Raw genomic sequence first — 22,657 nt, 5'->3', positions numbered from 1 at the left:
AATTTTTGCCCCTACATCTCCCCCTTTTGGCAACAGTAAAAAGGGCCATAAAAGTTTAGAACTCTAGGCAAAGGGTACATACCATATTTATACATTACAAGTTTTGGAAAGATTTTGAAAAATTTCGGTATAGTGCTGTTGGAAAATTGGACTTTCCAAAACAGATCTTGTATAAATAATAACCTGTTTGAGTTTATAAATCCTAGCAGTTTATCTACAACTACTCAAACAGTTCCAGTATGATCATACAATAAAACATAAAGTCCAATATAATCCTGAAGTGGATAAAAGAATCGTGCATCACAAACAATAGTCAATATTTATAAAGTCCAAGGCAACAAGACATATCAACAATAATATTAGTTGCTATGACTTGTAAATTTTACTTAAGAACTCCCCCTAAATTTATGCAAACTATGAAACATCTAAGCCTGCACAAATACTTGACAATCATCAAATACCTGAGTATTTGTCATTATCAAAACCGGGTGGGACCTATAAGGTCAACATTTTAAATCCCGATTTATCAATTTCTCTAGCTTTCTCCCCCACTCACTTAGTTTCTTGAAGGCAAATTATATTAATTTTTCTTCTAATCATGTGTCCACAATTTTCATACTTTTGCCAGTAAGTGTCCCTATACTCCAAGTTGCTAGTCTAATCCTAGTCTCCTGAACTAACTTCTTTACCTTCCCACATCCATAATGATGTAGGAACCCTTGTAGATTTGACACCGTACCCGGGTGTTGACATGGCGCGTCGCTTCGGAGCGACGAACTAGCCCACCCTCGCCCACTTTTTGCTATACCCGAGTAGTATAAGTGCAACGTGTCGCTTGTAGGGGGCGCCCTCAACAAATATTCTGTAAGGATTCATATCATAGTGATTTGACAAATTTTATGCTTACTGTCAGCTACCTAATGCAACCCTCCTCCTTTACCCGAGCTTGGGTCTGATTGTGTGTGAAAAGATTAGGACATTAAGTGCATTCCAAGTGGAGTTAGCCCATTGTTTTCCTCTGATGCTTTATAAACACAATTTGAGCGCATGTGAAATTTCCATACTAACTATAAAGTTTCAACAAATGTAAATGACTATAAATTCTCAACATATATATTTTTTATTTTACGAATTTCAATAAAAACATATAAATGACTAAGAAGCACATAATACAAACTTGAAATAAAAAATTGTCTTTCTTTTCATAATTTTTTGGATTAAAAGTGTATTAAAGTTCAAAATTCGCACTTTTAAATTCAGCCCATCAAACTAAAAAAAGAAAAAAGTTTAAACTGCAAATTACCATTTTTAAATTTAGCCCAGAAGCGTGTGGCTTACCGATAGGAATCTTGGGGTAGCAAAGGGTTTTGAAACAGATTAAGCAGCAGCAAGGCTTAACAAATGTTGGGGTTGTCTGCATATTTTAATAGGATGAGATCTATAGCTCCAAATGAAATTGCTCCAGCAAATCTACAATAAAAAACACACAAATAAAAACAGCAAAAAAGTTACATAATGAAAAATTAAAATTTCATTAAAAAAATAATGAAATGGAGCATTGCATTATTTATTTATCCTATGATTCTAACATAGGAAATGTTACCCCAATAGCATGATACATGGCTATCACATGTCATCAAAGCATGATTAGTTAAGTGAGGATCTTTGTTAATAAAGCATGTGTTTAGATTCCATAAATCAAAAAATGGGTGGAAACTCCATAAATAAATACCTGAAAAACACTTGAACCTATTCCGACCATCAATCATCTAAATTTCTAAGAACCGATTTTAGGGAAACCAAAAACTGCTTTCAAATAATGGGCCTGAACATATTAGCACATTCTCATTCCCAGCTGCATTGCAAGGAACTAGAATCTGTTAAATAAATTTTTGCTTTGAAGCGTCAAATTCTTTAATTCACAAACATTACTTCAATTCTATAAGTTTAATGGTAGGTTATTGTGTCACAGACATGGCAGTGAAAAAATATGTGCATTTTTGTATTTAAAGGAATGAGACAGTTTTTTACACTTGTGATCCACAGGGATAAAGTAGCACAGGAAGAATTGAAAGAACCACAAGTCTCCCACAAAAGTGAGCATTTAAAGAATTGAAAGAACCACAACTCTCCCACAAAAGCGAGCATATGTTTGCTGTCTCCCGAAATCCATAAAATCTTTAAAAAATATTAATAAAACCGACACAAGTCACAACAAATTATCCATAACAGGGTAAAAAGCTTTTTCCCTTTGTAACTCCAGACAGTAGTCCTGAAGATTTTTCTGATTCAACACCATATCAAACCAAATAAAGAACCCACATGTCCACAACTTATTCTATTTGCTCTAAAATCAATTAACCAAAGGGAGAATATAACATCTACCTGGACTCATTTTGATGAACGATTAACAAAAGTTATGCAAAGTATACAATGGCATATAAAAATACTTATTGCTTATTCAATATATACTCACTGTAAACAAACTTAAACCATTAGGATGCTGGGACACTGCCCATATATGAAGTTCTAACTTCAAAAAAGAGGAAAAAAAAATTAAAAGAAAAAAGGTCAAATAGAACTGATTCTGCTTGACAAATTGATGCAGCATACTTCTATTTCAATCTCTGTATAAGAAAATATTGATAAGTTGCAATTCTTATTATTTTCTGTGTGCACTTCTTTGATCACTGAAATCTTTGCATTGTTGTAGTGTTCCATATAAACTGAACAGGTTTGGTTCTATCAGTTTTTTTGGTTTACACTGAATTGTGCATGGCCCTAGTTTTAAGCATAGTGGAGGAGCCAATTGGTTAGATGGCTAGCATTTGCATGGATAAAAAAGAGGTGGGGGGATGTCTCGGATGATGATAATGAGTGTAGTAGTGATTTTGAATTTGATAAGGTTTTACTTTTGGACAAAACTCGTTACCAGAAGGGCTGTATTTCTGACTGTTCTAATCATCATCTTAGGGATACAATTTATCTGTTTCCGCTCAATGGAAAGATTGGAGGGGATTGGTATTGTTGCAGATGTTGGTACAGTTAAAAGCAAAAGGTAGGTGATGGTGTGCTGCCTACCCAATTCAAGAGATTTCTGAGAAGGTCCTTCAAGCTAAGATTTTGTTAGATAATTGGGCATTCAATTATCTGGTCATGGAGGAAATGAAGTTAGGCTTGATGGTGCCATGGTGGTAAATCTAATGTGAAGAAGGGTCGAAAAGAATTAGGAAATTTGAAGTTTTCAGTGAATTATGATGGGAAGGGCTTAAAGATATTTTTTTCGTGGTTAATTTTTGTTTTTTAATTAGTTTTTTTAATTTAATTTTTCTTTTTAGTTTCATTTTGTTTTTTTACTTTTGTTCTGTTTTTTTTTTTTTTTTTTTTGAAGATTTGGTATCCTTTATATTCTTTTCTTCTCTTAATATATCATTTTTTTTTATCAAAACAAAAAAAAATAAAATTAACATGAGGTCTAATTTTGTCTTTTTTGATGTGCACAGCCGTTTAAAGCAGTATTTACCAAACATTTAATAAAGGACATAGTGCTAATAACTGCACCTTTTAGAAAACATTTATCAAATCAAATTTTCAAGGGAAAAGCCACAGCAACTTCTCTGAAGTGATTTCTGTTGCTGTGCTTTTCACAGCCACAACATTATGAAATGGAGCCTTACTCCTTTTGATTTGGATTGTAGTGTTATCGGGTTTGAATTTTTTCATGAAACTTACCAATTGAACCTTGTGTCATCGAAGTCTTATGCCTTTTCCCTGAAGGAGTATGTGAGGTACATATTGCTAAGTCCTGTTTTATTACCAAGCCATGAAGTATGTTCCCTCTAGCTCTTGTAAATTGTACTAATTGCTGAAACATGGAATGTCAATTATTGTACTTCAGTGCATTTATGATGACACACATACACACACAGGGATGTGTGCAGACAGACAAAACACATACACTAGCTGCTGTAATAATTGCTGAAACATAGAATTGAATTAGTATTTCAATGCAGTTATGATTTTATGCATGCACACTGTGTGATTGTGTAAAATTTCCATTACCGATTGATTTCTAGACATGCTTTGTTCTTGAATCTTTGATTAATGTCTATTTTGATCAGTATCGTTTATCTGTGTGTAGTTGCAACCTTAAATTGATTTTTATATATATCCTTTTAGTTGGATTTCTGATTAATGTGTATTCTTGATTAATACAGTGAGTATATATGTAGGTCTGTGTTATCTCTGATTAACATCTATTTTGATTTATATAATAAGTGTTCTGTTAAGTTGTATGTCACTGAAGGATCTAATTCCCATGTGGACCAAAAAAGTGCAGGTTCGCAACAAAAACTCTGGAAAAGTTTATGTAGTTGCTGAATCTCGGTTGTCTGAGCTTCCCAGTGAAAAACCAAAAGGTGGACCCAAAGATGTACCTAATGGATCTGCCAGTGATTCTGGAAATTCAAATGTTAAGATGAAGGGATCCTCCGGTGGCAAAAATAAGCATGTAGCGGAGTTCGAGTTGTTAGAGAGAGTTACTGGGGCCTCACTGATTGGAATGAAGTAAGCATTTCTATTACTCTATTTTTAATGAGATTTATTATATTACTAAGCTGTACAACTCCAGATTTGCTTATCATATTCGGATGGTATTTGCTCCTCCTGCATTTTCTTTTCTAATAGAGTGTGGTGCTATATTAAACATTATTCAACTAGTTTGTGGAGAATGAAGCTTTATGATTGTTCCTTTTTTCGGTCCTTATGTCAAACTTTAAGTTGCTTCATTTTTTGCTATCAGTGAGGAATTTTGTTGGTGCCCCACAACACCACCCCCCTCCCCCCAAAAAATAACAAAGAGGTCAAGGACCTATGTGGCTGCAAGGTGCAACCTTGTTTCGTGGTTATTAAAGCTTCTTATCACACCAAACATGATCTCAAACTCAAAAAGAGGAATTCTTTCTCCATGCCCTTGCGCTCCATCATACGCTGAAGGAAGCCTAAGGTCGACACATAACACTTCCAAAGGCCTTACCTACATGAAGAGGATGCTTGAAGAGTCTTGTTAGAAATGCTAATTTACCTGTGCTTAGCTAAGGGCTTTTGTTACTATTAAGACTCACAGTGGGCCTAATCTCTAGATCCCTCCTTTCTAAAAAAGTATGCACGTTTTCCAACTGGTCAGCCATAAGTGGTTTTCCTTTGCCTTTGAGCAAATAGTAAGTTCCTTTTGGAAATGTTAGAAGAAGAGGGAACGCATTGAATGCTTAATTGTGTTAGCTAGCAACCTTTGGAGAGATAATTAGATTTTCATGTCGTGAATCTCTTTAAACACTTTTTAGCAATCCTCTTTTGCATGGCTGGGCAGTCAAATGGGTTTGCAAGCAGCATTGATCATAGTTGTTAAAAGCGCGAGGAGGCCAGTGCCTCATCCCATGCGAGGCGCGGTGACCTGCAAGAGGTGCAGTGAGGCACGATGAGGTGCAGAAGGTGCTAGGCGCTGACAGGCGCGCCTTGAAAATTGTGAGCCTGTTAAATGAAGAAATAGCCAGAGGCCAGAGCCCTAGCCCTCATTCGACTCAAACAAACAGGAGCCCTAGCCCTCTTTGACCCTTCGAAGCCCCACGACCCTTCGCGAGTTCATCTTGCACATTTCAAACCAGCAGGAGCCTTTGAACCAGCAGCGTGGGTTTGTCTTTGACATTTTGAACCAGCACGACCCTTTGCGATTTCGTCTTCCACATTCGAACCAGCAGGAGCCTTCGCGAGGTTGTTTGCGTGCCTTTCGAGCCATCAGTGTGAGTTTGTCACTTCGTCTTCGACATTTCGAACCAGCAGCGAGCTTGTCTTTGAGCCTTCGAACATTCGTAAGTTGTCTTCTTCTTTTTTTTCTTCTTCTTCTACTTCTTCATCTTCTGCTGCCTGCTGCCTGCTGCTTCTTCTTCTTCTTCTTTTTCAGTTCTTCTTCTTCTCCCTCCTCTTCTTCTTCTTCTTCTTATTCAGTTCTTTTTCACTTCGTCTTCTTCTTTTTCACTTCTTCTATTTCTTCTTCTTTTTCGGTTCTTCTTCTTCTTCTTCTTCTTCTTTCTGCTGCCTGCTTCTTATAATATTATATGTAATTAAATATGTCGTTTAATGTAAGTTTATAACTAATGCATAATATTCTTTTTACTGAATTTAGCTACTGTTTTTTAATTTTTTTGGAAATGCATTATACAAGTCTTAAATCTTAAATGGGTTATTGCCTGTATTAGGCTATTAGCTACTAATACAAAATGAGTTATTGCTTGAAATATATGATACATTGTTTTGGCAATTAGGATACCAAGTCTTAAGTCTTAAATGGATAATGGAAGTGGAAACCCTGTTGAATTGTTGATGCTTTTGGCCTTGGCAATTTCATTAAAATTCCAGTTTTGATATTGAATGTTTTGGCATTTTAAATTCTGATATTACTAGATATTCACATGTTCATATGTCAATTATCCCAAATAGGCATTTTACAGCATTTTAATAGTTGTGCGCCTCACCTTTGTGAGGCACGTGCCTTCGCCTCGCGCCTCGGCCTCAAATACCCTTTGTGCGTCGGCTCGCCTCTTGCCTCTGACTGCTATGGCATTGATGTAATATTACTTTTATCAAGACAATAAATTTGAGAAAATGTAAATGAAATTGAAATTAGCTCTTTGACTCCTTTTTTATTGCCTTTCCACCCCCCTTCGATGAGTGTGTGTCTGTCTATATATGTACTGAGTACCCAATATGGAAGACCAAAGGAAGTTAACCATGCAACCCATACGTGGGTTGACTTCGCTAAATTAGGGATGGCATACATATCGATGAACTTATAAATCTACCTAGGTCTTGAAACTTGTGTGTGTGTGCATATAGTCCTTTGTGTGTAGTTGGCTCAAATATGGCTTGCATGTTAAGTTTCTTATGAACCTCCAATACCTAATTAGAAGACAAAAGGAAGTTAACTATATGATGTTTGAGCCAATTATGCACAAACATATAATTGTGGGAAGTCCTTATTAGAAAACTAGAGTTAGTTCATGCAACCCATATTTGAGCCAACTAGGCTTTGTTTTGAAGTGGAGAGAGGGTGGATTAGCTGTTCTTTTTGATCTTTTTTTTTATGTGATTATCACTGCAAAATTTAGGACTTGGATTTTAGATTCTAAGGGGATTTAACAAGGGGTTCCTTTGTATTCTTTTCTTTTTATTTTAATGGTAGATGTCTCGAGTGGAATGGTTGATAGGGTAGGGATGATTTATTTCTCATTTGTAGTTTATTATGGATACGATTTTTTTTTTGTTCAATAGTAATCCTTTATAAATATCCTTAACCCTCTATAGATTTTTGAGGTGTTTTAGGCCTAACGATTAATTTGAGAAAGAGTGGAATAGGCACCATTAATTTGAACTTAGATGTTCTTTGGTTTAGCTTCTTTAACGAGTTGTGGGGTTTTGGTGTGGCCTATGACTCATCTAGTTTTTTTATTTTTATTTTTGATAGCAAAAGATGATGATTTCATTAAAATTCATTAAACGATCAAGAATGTGCAAAACATTAAAAGATTACAAATGTACGAGGAGTATAATACATCGTCCTAGAAAATAACGGAAAGAATTGAAAGGCAAAACAAAAAATACAAGAAAGGACAAAATAGAAAACACAAATTAAGCCATCAAGTAGACATTGGCATAAGAAAACCTTGACCAGAGCCTCTTCAGATGCTTACCTTATCACCATACACTTCAAACCTTTGTATGTCCATGGAGCCACAAATGATGCATTGCAAATGAGGATTCTGATCACCAATAGTCTCATTGTTACCAACCGTCAAGTCCATCAAAGCAAAGAAGGAGGAGTCTACCCTAAAATATGTTCTCCCTCGGGGATGCACACGTCCTAGCATCTCCCTCCTTTGCTAACCTTCTTTAGGCATAGGAATATACCCCTCACGTTCGACTGTAGTTTCTGACAAATGGAGCCTCCCACTGTTTTGAGAACAAGCCCTCATCCAACCCATCTTAAAGCCTCACCTTCTAACACATAAAACACCCATCGTTCTCAAAATCCACGAGAACTCATCTTTCTTCAGCAAGATGAATGACATAGCCTTCTAACGAATTCCAATATGCAATAGATATAAAGATCATGACGATTCACATTTAACACCTTCTGTTCCACTGTAAATGTAGATTGAGCACCCATAACACTCCCAAAGTCTCATTGATGGAATCAAATCCCATAATAGAAAAGTAAGAAAGAGGTGAATGGAGAGATATATGAGCCAAAAGACTTGAGAGCGTAGAAAGACAAAAGAGTGGGGAGGAAAGCCATGGATCAGAGCATTGTTAGTTTGTCCTATGATTCATCTAGGTGTTCCTCTAGGTTTTAATATTCAATCCAATTCTACAATCCTTTGATTGCTTGGGATTCTAAGTGCTTGGATAGTTGGAAGGGATCTTTTTTCCGCCTTGGTTGCAGGGTTAGATCACTTTAAACCAAGCTTCTCTTTCATTACACTCTAAAGCAAGGCCAAATAATGAATCCTTTCCCATAACAAAGATACATTCAACATTTTTCCCATAAATTTTTGAGCATTTTGTTCAATCCATAAACCTCCCAGAATTGAAAAAACCACACACGTTTTCAAAGCATGAGCCATTGAGCATCCTTCCTTTTTAACAAAATCAACAAAGGAAGTGGCCAACAAATCCTCCACCGACTCTAGAGAAACCCATTTATCTCCCAGAAGACCAAAAAAGCTTATTCCGTCTATTCCAAGCAACTGTGTAGTGTGATGTTGTTTTAGAACTATCAAGACAAAGAAAACATATATCAGGAGAAAGTGCCTTTTAAGGTCTCCTACTCTACAATAGATTGTTGGTGTTAACTCTATGAAGAACAACCAACCAAATAAAATCCTTGATTTTTGAGGGTGTTATGGCCTTCCTAATAATCCTATGGAGTGGAAAGGAAATATTAGCATTAATTAAACACTTATAAAAAGATCTGCAAGAATAAACCCCGAACAGTAAAGACCAAGAGCATCTATCCATCTTGAAGGAAGGACGACAAGTCCCCAATAACATTCACTTCTCTATTGTTAAGCGTTCCATGGGAATGGAAGTCCGAAGAAAATGAATTGACCTTTAGAAATCAAAAATAAGGAAATAACCTCATTATGGCTTGAACTCAAAACAATAAATGATGTTTTCCCGACAACGAATACGGGGACCATTACCCAAGACAAACTTAGTCTGAGGAGCAAAGAGGGGGTAAACTTGAGAAATACACCTTCATAGGCTCTTTGAAAAACGTCTAATTTCTAGATTATTGTAGCCATTCACATGCATTCCAAATTTATTTTTAATTCCCTCAAAGGAGTCCTCTCCTTTGAGGGAAGCCGCCATAACCATTTAGCCAAAAGAGTAGTGTTTACAACACCAAATTACCAAGACCCAAAATCCTTCTCCAACCTAGACGCACAAACATTCTCCCAACTAACAAGATGATCTCCCTTTTCCCTAACTCCCGACTAGAGGACATCTCGCTTAATCTTCTCAATCTTACTAGCTCTCCCATCGAAAAATAGACAAATAATAAAGAGGGATACTAGAAAGACAAGCCTGAATAAGAGTAATGAGACCCCCTAAAGAAAATAATGTACCTTTCCACCCATACAAACACTTTGTAATTCTCTCCACCACTAGATCGCAAAAAACCCCAAACCTAGGATTACCACACACAAGACACCTAGATAAGACTAGGGCCAATCCAGAAGACCACAACGCGACCTACTAGATGTCAAATTGGTGGCTGCTATACCACCCTTCCCAAATTAATTTTAAGCTAGAATGCTCTCAAATATTTGAAGAAGAGTAAAATTTTCAAAAAAGAGTCTCTATGATCACGAATGAAAAACAAAGTATCATCAGTGACTGAAGATGGGACACACAAACCCCCTCCCTACCCACTTCCAGCTCTTTAAAGTAAACCCTTATCAACCGCACTGTCCATCATTCTACTCAAAACATCAACAACCAAAACAAACAGACAAGGAGATAATGTATCCCCTTATCTAACACCGCTCGATATTCTAAACCATGATTTAGGTTCTCAATTCACAATAATTGAGAAAAGGCAGTAATGGATCCCATTGCCTAGCCCCTCATTCAAATCCTCTCTCTCCCCAAGCCCCTTTCTAGCTAACACCTTATCCAAAAAGTTCCTACTAAACCTATCATAATTTTTTTTTCAAAATATAATTTAAAAATAATGCCCTTCTCCCTCTTCCAACAAATCTCCACTGCAACCTCATTAGCAACCAAAATGGCATCCATAATTTGCCTACCTCTTATCAATGCACTTTGGGCCTTAGAAATAGTCTCATTTAACACCACACTCAACTTATTAGCTAGTAATTTAGCAATTATCTCATACACGCTTGTCACTAATCTAATAAGCCTAAAAATCAGCGATCTTAATAGATCTATTTCTCCTAGGCACCAAATTGATGAAAGTGGAATTAATGTTCTTGCTAAGAATCCCAGTGCAATAAATTTCATTAAAAACCTTTAACAAATCACCCTAACAACATCCCAACAAACCTAAGAAAAAACAAATTAAACCCATAGGGACTTGGCGCCTTATCCCTCTCCATCCCAATATCCACAATTGCCTTCGCTTCCTCCTCGAAAGGTTTTTCCAATCAACTCATGTGATCCCTGGAAAGGGGATTCCAATCTAAACCGTCAATCATAGGCCTACAAAAATCCTCCTTTGAGTAGGGATTGGAAAAGAAATTAATAATCTCTTGTGCAATCAAACAAGAATCAGAAATGATCTCATCCCCTCCCAAATCCAATTTGCTAATCATATTTTTCCGTATCTTCCCATTAGCCAACCTATGAAATTTTTTTGCATTACAGTCACTTTCTTTTGCCCACTTAAGTTGTGTGTTTTTTCTCCAACCCCTCACTTTCTTAAAATTCAAATCATCCAATTCATTCTTCATGAAACCCATTTAGCCTCTTCACCCTCCAATAGACCAGCACTTATCTAAAATCTCCAACTCACCCAAAATGACAGACTTCTTCATCTTAATACCCCCCAAATCTCCCTATTCCAAATCTTCAAAGTCTCCTTAAGATGCTTAAGCTTCCTCATGAGCCTAAAACCTTCCCAATTCCTCTCCAAATCTGCACACCAAGAATTTCTCACCATAGAAGGAGCAGAATCATGGTCAAGCCACATGTTCTCAAAAAGAAAGGGAGAGAGATCCTGCTTCACCTTAGAAGATCCAAAGAGAACGGGAAAATGGTCAGACACTATTTTAGACAAAAAAATTGGGAAAGATTAACACACTCATCCTCCCAATCACCACAAAATAAAAAACCTACCTAACCGACAAGCCACTGCCCTCTCAGACCAAGAGAAAAGAGCATTACCCAGGAGCAAATCCCTCAACCTATAATCCCTAATAGACCTATCAAAATTCTACATACTCAAAAGAAGACCTACCTCTGTATTTTTCACATATCTTTTGCTTCAACTGTGTATTTTGCTGCTGGATATGCTTTGTTTGATAGGAGTTTTGAAGGTCTACATCAAGTGTCAGACGCTGGTCCTATGTTGAGAGATGCGGATAAATGAAGACTTGAAGTTAAATAGCTGAAACAGAAAAATGCAGAGCATTTCACAGAAAGTTTGATCCTTTGTGGCTTAGCCCAATCTACAACAAAACAGAAGTATGTAGTGTGAAATAACAAAGGTCATAAAGCACCCACTTGTTTGATGCCTTTGGTGCTCATTAAGGTACAGTTTGGGAGTCAATTTAATAAAATTTAGAAGGTACAAAGACAAAAGCACTACTGAATGTAATACCTCTATTTGAGAACAAATGCATAGAAAAAAGATGATGAGAGTACCAATTGAAGGAGGCCCTAATTTATCTCAGTCTATCCCTTCTCCATATCTTGCTCTTTCGTTCTAAGTCAATTCACTTATTTGCTGTTAATGAAAACTCTTCGATTTGTCTTAACAAAAATGATATGCATTGGTGTTTGGCACACGGTACAAGAGACCATCTTAAACCTGAAAGGTTGGCATCTTGCAATGATTTTGTTTAGACTACTTGACCAAACCAATAGGATGAAAATTGTTGACTTCTTAAAGACCTACTTTTCTGCCTCTTGGGCTCTTTGAATTGGAGAGGTATTTATAGCCATATAATTGTGGGAGAGTCTCTAAAACCCAATGCGGCTTCAATTCAGTAAATAGAAATTCCTTAAGAAATTTCCGTCCTTTTTTTTTTTTTTTTAAATAATTAACCTTGAATGCAAAAAAAATTGACAACCTTATTTTATGTATTTACTCTACATGGACATATAGTCATCTATAATCTACTGAAAGAAGAATGTAATGTGATTAATAGTTTAATCAACTGTTAATTTGGTTTTATAATGTATTTCCTTTTGATTTCCTCTCCTCTCTGAATGAAATAGTTAGAAATTGGTAAATTACTTGCATGTATATCAGTTTTCTATTATTACTTGTTCCTTCTTGTCCAATGCTCTCACTTTTTATATAACATAAATATTTGGTTTACTGTATTTTATATAACTTCGCATGTGATGCACTTAATGTCCTAATTTTTTTACACACAGTCGGTCCCAAAACCGGGTAAAGGAGGAGGGTTGCGTTAGGTAGCTGACAGCCAGCGTAAAAATTTTCAGATCACTATGATATGAATCCTTACCGAATATTTGTTAGGGCGTCCCCTACGAGCCATGTAGTGGACTTTTACCACTCGAGTGTAACGAAAGTGGGCGAGAGTGGGCTAGGTCGTCGCCTGTCACAAGCTAAGCTTGTTCAGGGCATTATGCTTGCCTATGACCCCTTGTCTTGTGTGCTTGGGATGAGTTTCCATCATGTAAGTACTAGTGTAGGATTATTTTTTGCTAGTAGTGTCTTTGTTTGCCAAATAAGGTAGTATGACTCCTCGGACACTTTGATGTTTCCTAGTGCGAGGATGATATTTACATAAAAACCTCTTTAGGAACGGGTGAGTGTTCATTAATCTTGTAAAACTCACTAGCTATTGTCAACGTGTTTAGCCTACTTGCCTCCCTCGCTAAACACACAATTTGAACGGAAATGTTGTTAATGAATTGCGTTGCTTGAATGTTTACTGCTTGCTTGCCACTGCTTTCATGATTGCTTATTGTTTCTGTTGCCATTTGATTAAATGTTAATGAAAATGTTTCGTGGATGAATGTTGGTAAACGATAGGCTGACTAGTTAAGCAAGAGTGCTTTAGCTAGTGCTGCACGACCCTTTCACAAAGGTGTGAAAATAGTCGGCCCATGACACCTGGTATTAGAGCAAAGGTTATTTGCTACGTGAATTCGATTGTCTTCGCTGTGGGATTTGGAAAGCTTTGGTGAGTGACCATGACACCAAACAATGCTGAGAGAATCAGCGTGCTGGAAGCATAGGTTGAAGAAACAACCAACAATGTGGCCAATGAGATGACCCAACTGAGGGGACTTGTTGATGAAGTGATGGGATCACAACAACATCAAGCAAGTTTGATAAATGAAATGTCAGAGGACTTTCACCACACTGTGGAAACTTTGCAGGCCCGGATGGCTGATCTGGATGCTAAGGTGAATATAATGGTTCTTGCTATGGGGATCTCCAACACTCCGGGAGTTAGCAAGACCAAAGTACCAGAACTCAATACGTATGGGGGTGCCTGTGATGCCAAGGAGTTGGACAACTTCTTGTTTGATATGGAGCAGTACTTTCGTGCTATGAGGATGGCCTCGGAACAGGTGAAAGTGGATACTGCGACCATGTACTTGGTTGGTGACGCCAAATTGTGGTTGCGTGCCAAGTACAATGACATTGAAAATGGAAGCTGTGTAGAGTTGGGCAAACTTGAAGAGAGAGCTCAAGCCCCAATTCTTTCCTGAGAATGTTGAGTACAGTGTTAGGAAAAAGCTGAGAGACCTCAAGCATACTGGGTCAACTAGGGAATATGTAAAACAATTTTTTTGCTTTGATGTTGAATATCAGGGACATGTTGGAGAAGGACAAACTGTTCTATTTTCTAGAGGGGATGAAACCGTGGGCAAGAACTGAACTTCATAGACAACACGTTCAAGACTTGTCTACTGCACAAGTTGCTGTAGAACGCTTGACTGATTACGCTGGTAATAACCCTGCTTCATCCAAAGGGTTTGGCGGAGAGGGAAACAATGGAAAGTCTTTCAAGAAAGGCAAACCCAAGAGTGGGGGGGGGGGGGCGACTATAAAGAATCAACCTCAAAGGAAGATTTGTCGTCTCGAGGGTTCAACACACCTAAGAGAAGGGGTAAAATTGAGTGTTACTTGTGTCAAGGTCCTCACAGAGTTTTTGTGTGCCCCCACAAAGCAACACTTAATGCTTTACAAGCTTCCATTGCAGAAGCGATGGGGAAGAGGATGATACTCCGAGAATGGGTGCAATACAGTAGGTGAGTGCATTGGAAAAGCAGGCAAAAACACCGAAAGTTACACGAGCCAGAGGGCTGATGTTTGTGGACTTGAGGATCAATGGGAAGAGTACCCGTGCTATGGTGGATACCGGGGCTACTCATAATTTTGTTTCACAACTGGAAGCATGGGGACTCAACTTATCCTTAGAGAAGGATGTAGGGCACATGAAAGCTGTTAATTCTGTAGTTCAGCCTTTTCTGGGAGTAGCCAAGCAAGTTACTGTGCAGCTTGGGCAGTGGGAAGGTCATGTGAATTTCATAGCGGTGCCATTGGATGACTTTCCAGTCATTTTGGGAATAGAGTTCCTGAGGGGGACGAAGGCAGTGCAGATGCCTTAGGCTAGTTTCATGTGTCTGATGGGAGATCACTCGTGCATGGTGTAAGTCGTTGCGATGAAAGGAGACGATGAGAAGTCCTTTTCAGCCATACAACTAAATGAGGGATTGAGAAAGGGTGAGCAGACACATCTAGCGACGGTGGTGGTAGATGAACAAGTAGGCGAAGAGTGGGTGCCTACGACCATCCAAGCCGTGTTGGATGAGTATAAGTAGGTGAAGCCGGATAAGATGCCTCACAAATTGCTTCCACGACGAACTGTGGAGCATAAGATCGAGTTGTTGTCAGGAGTGAAACTAGGTAAAGGGCCATGTCGGATGGCGCCTCTAGAGATAGTAGAGTTGGGGAACAACTTGATGAGTTGGAAGCGGGATGTGTTCGTCCTTCCAAAGCACCGTTGGGAGCATCGGTGCTGTTTCAGAGGAAACATGAAGAGCATCTACGGAAGGTTTTTGACAGGCTAAGGGGTAATAGTTTGTATATGAAGAAAGAGAAGTGCTTTTTTGCTCGGCAGAGCAACAAATTCCTTCATTATGTGGTTGAACAAGGCCGTATCCAAAGGGGTATGAAGAAGATAAGGATGATTCATGAATGGAAGATTCCAATGACAATGAAGGAGTTCCGCTCTTTTCTTGGCCTTTCTAACTATTACAAGAAGTTCGTTGAGGGGTATTCCTGGAGAATGACTCCAATGACAGGACTACTGAAGCAGAGGTATTATTGGCCACACATGCAGGATGATGTTGTTAATTACACCCATACTTGTCTCACTTGCCAACAAGACAAGGTGGAGTGGAGGAAGATTGCAGGGTTGCGGGAGCCCTTATTAGTACCGTCCAAATCGTGGGAAAGTGTCTCACAGGACTTTGTCACCAACCTGCCCAGAGTGGGAGATGCATGCTCTATAATTGTGGTTGTAGATAGGTTTTCAAAGTATGGTACATTCATGGCTGCAGCAAAGTATTATTCCACAAAGGAGATGACACAATTGCTCCTTGTGACTGTTGTGAATTATTGGGGTGTTCCCCAAGACACTATTTGTGACTGAGACTTAACATTCACTGACAACTTCTTGACAGAATTTTCAGGTTCTTCTGTTCACATCTTGACATCTCTTCGAGTTATCACCAATAGACAGATAGAAAGACGGAGAGATTTAGAGAGCTACCAGAAGAGTACTTGCGTCATTTTGTCAACAACAACTAGAAGAATGAGGTACAACTACTTGATGTGGTTCAGTTCTTTTGCAATGCCCAAAGGAGCTCAGCAACCAGCAAAAGCCCTTTTGAGCTTCTTACAGGCCAGCAACCGCTGTTACCTCACTCAGTGGGCGAGCTGTATAGAGGAAAGATTTCGAGGGCGTACATCTTCAGTAGAGAATGGAGACAGAATGCAGAGTTTGCCCGAGCCTATTTGGAGAAAACTTCTAAGTAGATGAAGAAGTGGGCGGACTAGGGCAGAAGACCGCAGTTTCATGTCAGCTGCCTCAAGCCATTCAACACCGACACCGACACCGACGATCTGAGCAGATGTTAGTCAAACAGAGCGGAGTTGAAGACATTGCAACCTGACAGACGTGAAGTTGAAGATATTTTTGCAGACAGAGAGTTCGGCAGGAATTCTTAGTGAAATGGAAAGGCCATGGTGATGAAGAAATTAGCTGGATTTCTGTGGAAGAAATGCAACCGTTCGTGGACAAAGTTGAAGTGTACCTAGTGCCAAAGTCTACGAGGACGCCGACTGCATAAGTGGGGGAGTGTCACGAGCTAAGCTTTTTCAGGGCATTATGCTTGCCTGTGACCGCTTATCTTGTGTGCTTGTGATGGGTTTCCATAATGTAAATGCTAGTGTAGGATTATTTTCTACTAGTAGTGTCTTTGTATGCCAAATAAGGCAGTATGACTCCTTGGTCGCTTTGATGTTTCCTAGTACCAGAATGATGTTTACATAAAAACCTCTTTTAAGGGAGGGTGAGTGTTCATAAGTCTTGTAAAACTCACTAGCTATTGTCAACGTGTTTTGCCTGCCTCCCTCCTAAACACACAATGTCAACGGAGGTGTTGTTAATGAATTGCGTTGCTTCAGTGTTTACTGCTTGCTTGCCATTGCTTTCATGATTGCTTACTGTTTTCCATGCCATTTGATTGAATACTAATGAAAGTGTTTCGTGGATGAATGTTGGTAAACGATAGATGGCTAGTTAAGCAAGAGTTCTTTAGCTAGCACCGCACGACCCTTTCACAAAGGTGTGAAAATAGTCGGTCTGTGACACCCGGGTACGGTGTCAAATATGCAAGGGTTCCCATTCTGGACATGGGTAGGTAAAGGAGTTAGTTCAGGAAACTAGGATTAGATTAGCAACTTGGAATAAGGGACACTTACGGGTAAAAGCATGGAAATTTTGGATACAATGATTAGAAGAAGAATTAATATAATTTTCCTTCAAAAAACTAAGTGGGCGGGGGAGAAAGCTAGAGAAGTTGATGAATAAGGATTTAAACTTTGGTACACTGGAAAAGAAAAACATAAGAATGAAGTAGGAATTATTATAGACAAAAACTTAAAAGATAGCATTGTTGATGTAAACAGAGTAGAGGGATAGAATTATAAAAATCAAGATGGTATTAAGACGAGAGATAATAAATATCATTAGTGCTTATGCTCCTCAAGTTAGCTTAGCAGAAAATATTAAGAGACAATTTTGGGAAGATATTGATAGTATTATACAAGGCATACCAAGGATTGAGAAAATATTTATAGGAGGAGATCTGAATGGACACGTTAGAAGGGATAATAAAAGTTATGAGAGGATGCATAGAGGATATGGATATAGAGACAAAAATGGGCCTGAGGAGATGATCTTAGACTTCGCTATATCATATGATTTTAATATAATGAATAATTGCTTTAAGAAGAGAAGAACACTTAATAACCTTTAAAAGTGGACAAAATAGAAGTCAAATAGATTTTTTTTTTAACTAGGAGGGTAGATTGTTTATCATGCAAGGATTGTGAAGTTATTCTAGGTGAAAGCATAACCACACAACATAGAGTCTTAGTGTTAGATATATGTATTAAAAAATGAAAGAAAATGGATAAAATAAACTAGTGCAAGAGAACTAGGTGGTGGAACCTAAAAGGAGAAATTATAATAAAATTTAAAGATAAAATGATCAAAGATGGGGATTGGACTATAGAGGATGGGATAGATATAAATACTCTTTGTGATAGATTAGCTAGCTCTATTAAAAAGATAGAAAAAGAGATTTTAGGTGAATCAATGGGAAGATTCTCGAATAGCAAAGAAAGTTGGTGGTGGGATAAAGATGTACAAAAGGCCATAAAGACAAAAAGAATTTGGTATAAAACGTGAAAAAAATGTAGAAATAGGGATAACTTTGAAAAGTATTAAGGAGATGAGAAAAGATGCAAAAAAAAAAAGGCGGTTAGTGAAACTAAATACAGATCATTTAATAGTTTGTATGATAGATTAGATACAAAATAAGGGGAAAGAGATATATTTAAACTTGCTAAAATTAGAGAAAGGAAGAGTAAGGATTTAGGAAATGTAAAATGTATAAAAAGTGAGGATGATATTGTCTTGGTTAAGGATGAAAAAATTAAAGAATGATGGAGAAGTTACTTTAGTAAGTTGTTTAATGATAACCAAATGGAAGGTTTAAACTTAGAATTGTCAAATGAGGAAAAGACTAAAAGTATGAGATTTATTTGCAAATTTATTGTTAACAAAGTTAAGCTTGCACTAAAAATGATGAAAAATGAGAAAGCTATAGGACCGGATAACATCCAAATTAAAGTTTGGAAATGCTTAGGTGATAACGGAATTATATGGTTAACTAATTTATTTAATACAATTATAAAAACTAAGAAAATGCCAGATGAATGGAGGAAAAGTACTTTAACACCTATATACAAAAATAAAGGAGGTATTCAAAATTGTAATAACTGTCATGGAATTAAACTTATGAGTCATACGATGGAACTATAGGAAAAGGTAGTTGAACAAAGATTAAGGCTAGAAACGAAGGTCTTAGAAAATCCATTTAGTTTTATGCCTTGGAGATCTACCACAGTAGCTATATATCTTTTAAAGAAGATTAATGGAAAAGGTTAGGGAAAAGAAGAGGGACTTGCATGTGGTATTTATTGACCTAGAGAAAACATATGATAGGACACCTTGGGAAGTTCTATGGTGGGTTTTAGAAAAAAAGGGCGTATGTAGTAGGTATATTGATATAATTAAAGATATGTACAATGGAGTAACGACTAGTGTAAGGACTATATGTAGAGACTCGGAAAATTTAATTAATGAAAGTAATAAAAGGAAAGAAATGAAAGAGAAGGAAAAGGAAAAAGGGGGATCAGCAGGGGTTCGTCGACGAATCAATGGTCTTCATCGACGAATGTCCCTATAGGTCTCATCGACAAAGTACACGTGTCTCGTAAACGAGAAGATATCGAGAGTCAGGGAAATTCAGAGAATTTAAGGTTCGTCGACGAACTAGCTTCTTCATTGATGAAGTGTCTTCATTGGTTCATCGACGAATCACTTTAACTCGTCGACGAACGCTGGCCTATAAATAGGAAATTTGTCATTTTTCAGCGTAATTTTCTCTCGTCTCATTCTCTCTCTCTACACTACGACTCTCACTCTCTCTTCGATTTTCGCTCCGTCTAAACCTGTTTTGACGATTAGAAGCTACCACAGTGTTCATGGGGAGATTCTCTACAACTTAGCCGGAACGGATTGTTGATTTGGAGTTCTTGGGCACCACTCCAAAATCAGGATAAGTAAGGTATTTTAGGGTTTAAGTATTTATTTGGAGTATATTGGTCCTAGGAAGTGTTAAATGAGAATTATTTCGGGAAATGAGTTGATTGATTTGGGAAAAATGTGAATTTTAGGGTTTTGAGTTTCGGATGCTGCGGGCGTAGGATTTGGGTTTTAACGGGCCTCTCAGTAAGTTAGGTAAAGGGAATAAATTATAACAGTTATTTTGAGAAATATTGGTTGAATTAATACGTGAAAATGAGAATATGATATTTTGCCTGAAATTATTATGATACAAATATCAGATAAAATTGTGTGCCATATGAGTTATATTGAATTGTAATGATTTGGGATTTGAAAGATATGAAATGATGAATTATGTTTTATTGAGAAATGTTGAAATACGCGAAATGAGATATATACTATTATGAGAATGGAATGTGTATTGAAAAGATGAGAAAGAAATAGAAAAAGGATGAGAATATTGAAATGTGATATATACGATTATGAGATGAGATATGAATACTGAAATGCAAATACGAAAATGTGAATATTGAAATGTGAATATTGAAATGTGAATATGAAAATGTGAATACTGTAATGTGAATACTAAAATGTGAATATGAAAATGTGAATATTGCAATGTGAATATTGTAATGTGAATGTTGAAATGTGAATACTGGGATTGTGAATATGGAAATGTGAATATTGCAATGTGAATACTGAAACGTGAATACGAAATGTGAATGATGAAATGTGGAAATGAGAACCTTGATGGACGGTTGTTGATAAAGAGCACGGTACTTCTAGTGAGGTGTTAGTGCAACCACACAGTCTCGTGGAGAGTGTGGCGTGACAGTTGATTGGGCCCTTGGTGAGATGTTGACTGCCCTTGGTTTCGGACCAGGCTGCGGTAGGCCAATCGTATTACAGACGGACAGGTAGAGTTCTTATTTTGATCTAACTGAGTAGGCCAACCGCGATTTAGATCCAGCCTTTGGGCCGCACAACCTTGACCATGGGGAGAAGCATGACGTGGAGAATATCCTCAGGGCAGCCATGAGTTACAGACGACACGTAGATTGGTTACTGAGCACACTCATGAGCTAGATGTGAAATGGAAATGAGAAATGAAAGAGCGTGAGTTTAATAACATAAATAATTAGGGCGAAGTAAAATTTTCCGCCTGATGGCTTACTGAGTAAGGTGAGTACCCTGATAAGTCTTAGTTATAGCCTCACTCGAGTTAATTGAGCAAAGTTACAAACGATATCAAAGCAGAAAGGAGCTACATGTATGGGCGTGTAATCTCCCCTATCCTCGGGAACTTTCGCTGAAAAGTACGGGTTGCATGTGAATGAGTTTGAAAAATGGAGTTAAAGCTTATAAAAGCTTATGTTTTATATCTATATGGTTGTGAGTATAATTGGTATATTTTTCCTTAAATGGTATTATCACTGAAATGAGTATGTTATGATATAACGAAACTCTTATTGCCACATACTGTAAATAATTTATTCTGTTTTACTGAGATGTGTCTCACCCAAATATCTAAAATTTCAGGGAACCGTGACAGACCAAGAGATAGAGCTCCGAAATAGAGGGGAGCTGATACCCTGATAGATAGGGTGATTGTTTTGAGCTAGGGATGTATGATTCCCCTAAAGCTTTTGGTTGATTTTCGGGGATGTGTTGGATATGTGTATATATATATCTATATATATATAGATGGTTAGAACTCTGGTTATTTGTTTCTGAATGGCTTATAATATTGACTTCCGCTGTCATGGCTGTTTGTATGACTGTTTACCCTGTACCTCACTTCGGGCTGGGTTATGTTTAAATGGTATCAGAGTTTTTGACGTGACTGATGTTTGATTATTATTGATATAAAAAAAATGGTATAAAAATCGGGGTGTTTCACTATATATGGAGAAACTAGAGAATTCCCAATCACCATAGGTGTTCATCAAGGATCTGCTTTGAGCCCTTATCTTATTGCTTTAGTGATGGACCAACTGACTAAGAGTATTCAAAAGGAGGTTCCATGGTGTATGTTGTTTGCAGCTGATATTATATTAATTGATGAAACTAGGGACGGAGTAGAGGCTGAGTTATAATTATGGAGAGAAGTTTTGGAATCTAGAGGCTTTAGGATAAGTAGAAATAAGACATAATATCTAAAATATGAGGAATATTGGAGACAAAGTTAAACTTGATGATGAAGAAATAAATAGCACTTGTAGATTTCGATACCTTGGATTTATTATGCAAGCTGAAAGGGAAATTGAAGAAGATGTAATGCATAGAGTTAAAGCAGGTTGGATAAAATGGAGAAGTGCTTCAAGTGTGCTTTGTGATCGTAGAATACCCTTAAAATTAATGGCAATGTTTTATAGGATAGCTATAAGACTAGCTATGTTATATGGATCGGAATGTTGGGCGAAGAAGAAATAGATTATGCAAAAAGTAAAAGCTGCCGAGATGAGAATGCTTAGATGGATGAGTGGTATAACATTGAAAGATAAATTATGGAATGAACATATTTGCTGTAGGTTAGGTGTAGCTCCTATAGAAGATAAGATAAGGGAGGGACAACTCAAATGGTAGGGACACTTTCAACGTAGGCTACATAGTGCGCCAGTGAGGAAAAGTGAGTTAGTTACTGTGGGAGGCCGTAGAAGGGGTGGAAGTAGGCCTAAAATAACTTGGAAGGAGATAGTGAGTAAAGATTTAATATCCCTAAATCTATAAAAAGAAATGGTCCATGATCACATAAATTAGCAGAAAAGGATTCATATAACCGACCCCACCTAGTGGGACTTAAGGTTTGGTTTTGTTGTTGCTGTATTTTATGCAACAGTTCTTGTTTTTATCTTTTATTTCATTTTCGTATGTGGAAGAACTTGTCATGCAAACAGATAATGGATTCATTTGTGTGGGACTACTCAAAGTCTAGCATTTCAACAATA

At 37.4% G+C, this 22,657-nt stretch overlaps 1 protein-coding gene across 1 annotated transcript in view; it reads left to right on the top strand.

Annotated features, from left to right (window-relative positions):
* Nucleotides 1-22,657, top strand: part of LOC131151846 (isoleucine--tRNA ligase, cytoplasmic) — a 140,520-nt gene that overhangs the window by 5,768 nt on the left and 112,095 nt on the right. The window contains exon 4 of the mRNA XM_058103297.1: nucleotides 4,340-4,566. Within this exon, the coding sequence (XP_057959280.1) occupies nucleotides 4,340-4,566 (227 nt within the window). The remainder of the gene's footprint in view (nucleotides 1-4,339; nucleotides 4,567-22,657) is intronic.

Source organism: Malania oleifera, chromosome 3 (genome assembly GCF_029873635.1).
Source record: "Malania oleifera isolate guangnan ecotype guangnan chromosome 3, ASM2987363v1, whole genome shotgun sequence".
Lineage (NCBI taxonomy): Eukaryota > Viridiplantae > Streptophyta > Magnoliopsida > Santalales > Ximeniaceae > Malania > Malania oleifera.
Note: the sequence above shows the minus strand (reverse complement) of the source record. Positions and strands in the feature narration are given on the sequence as shown.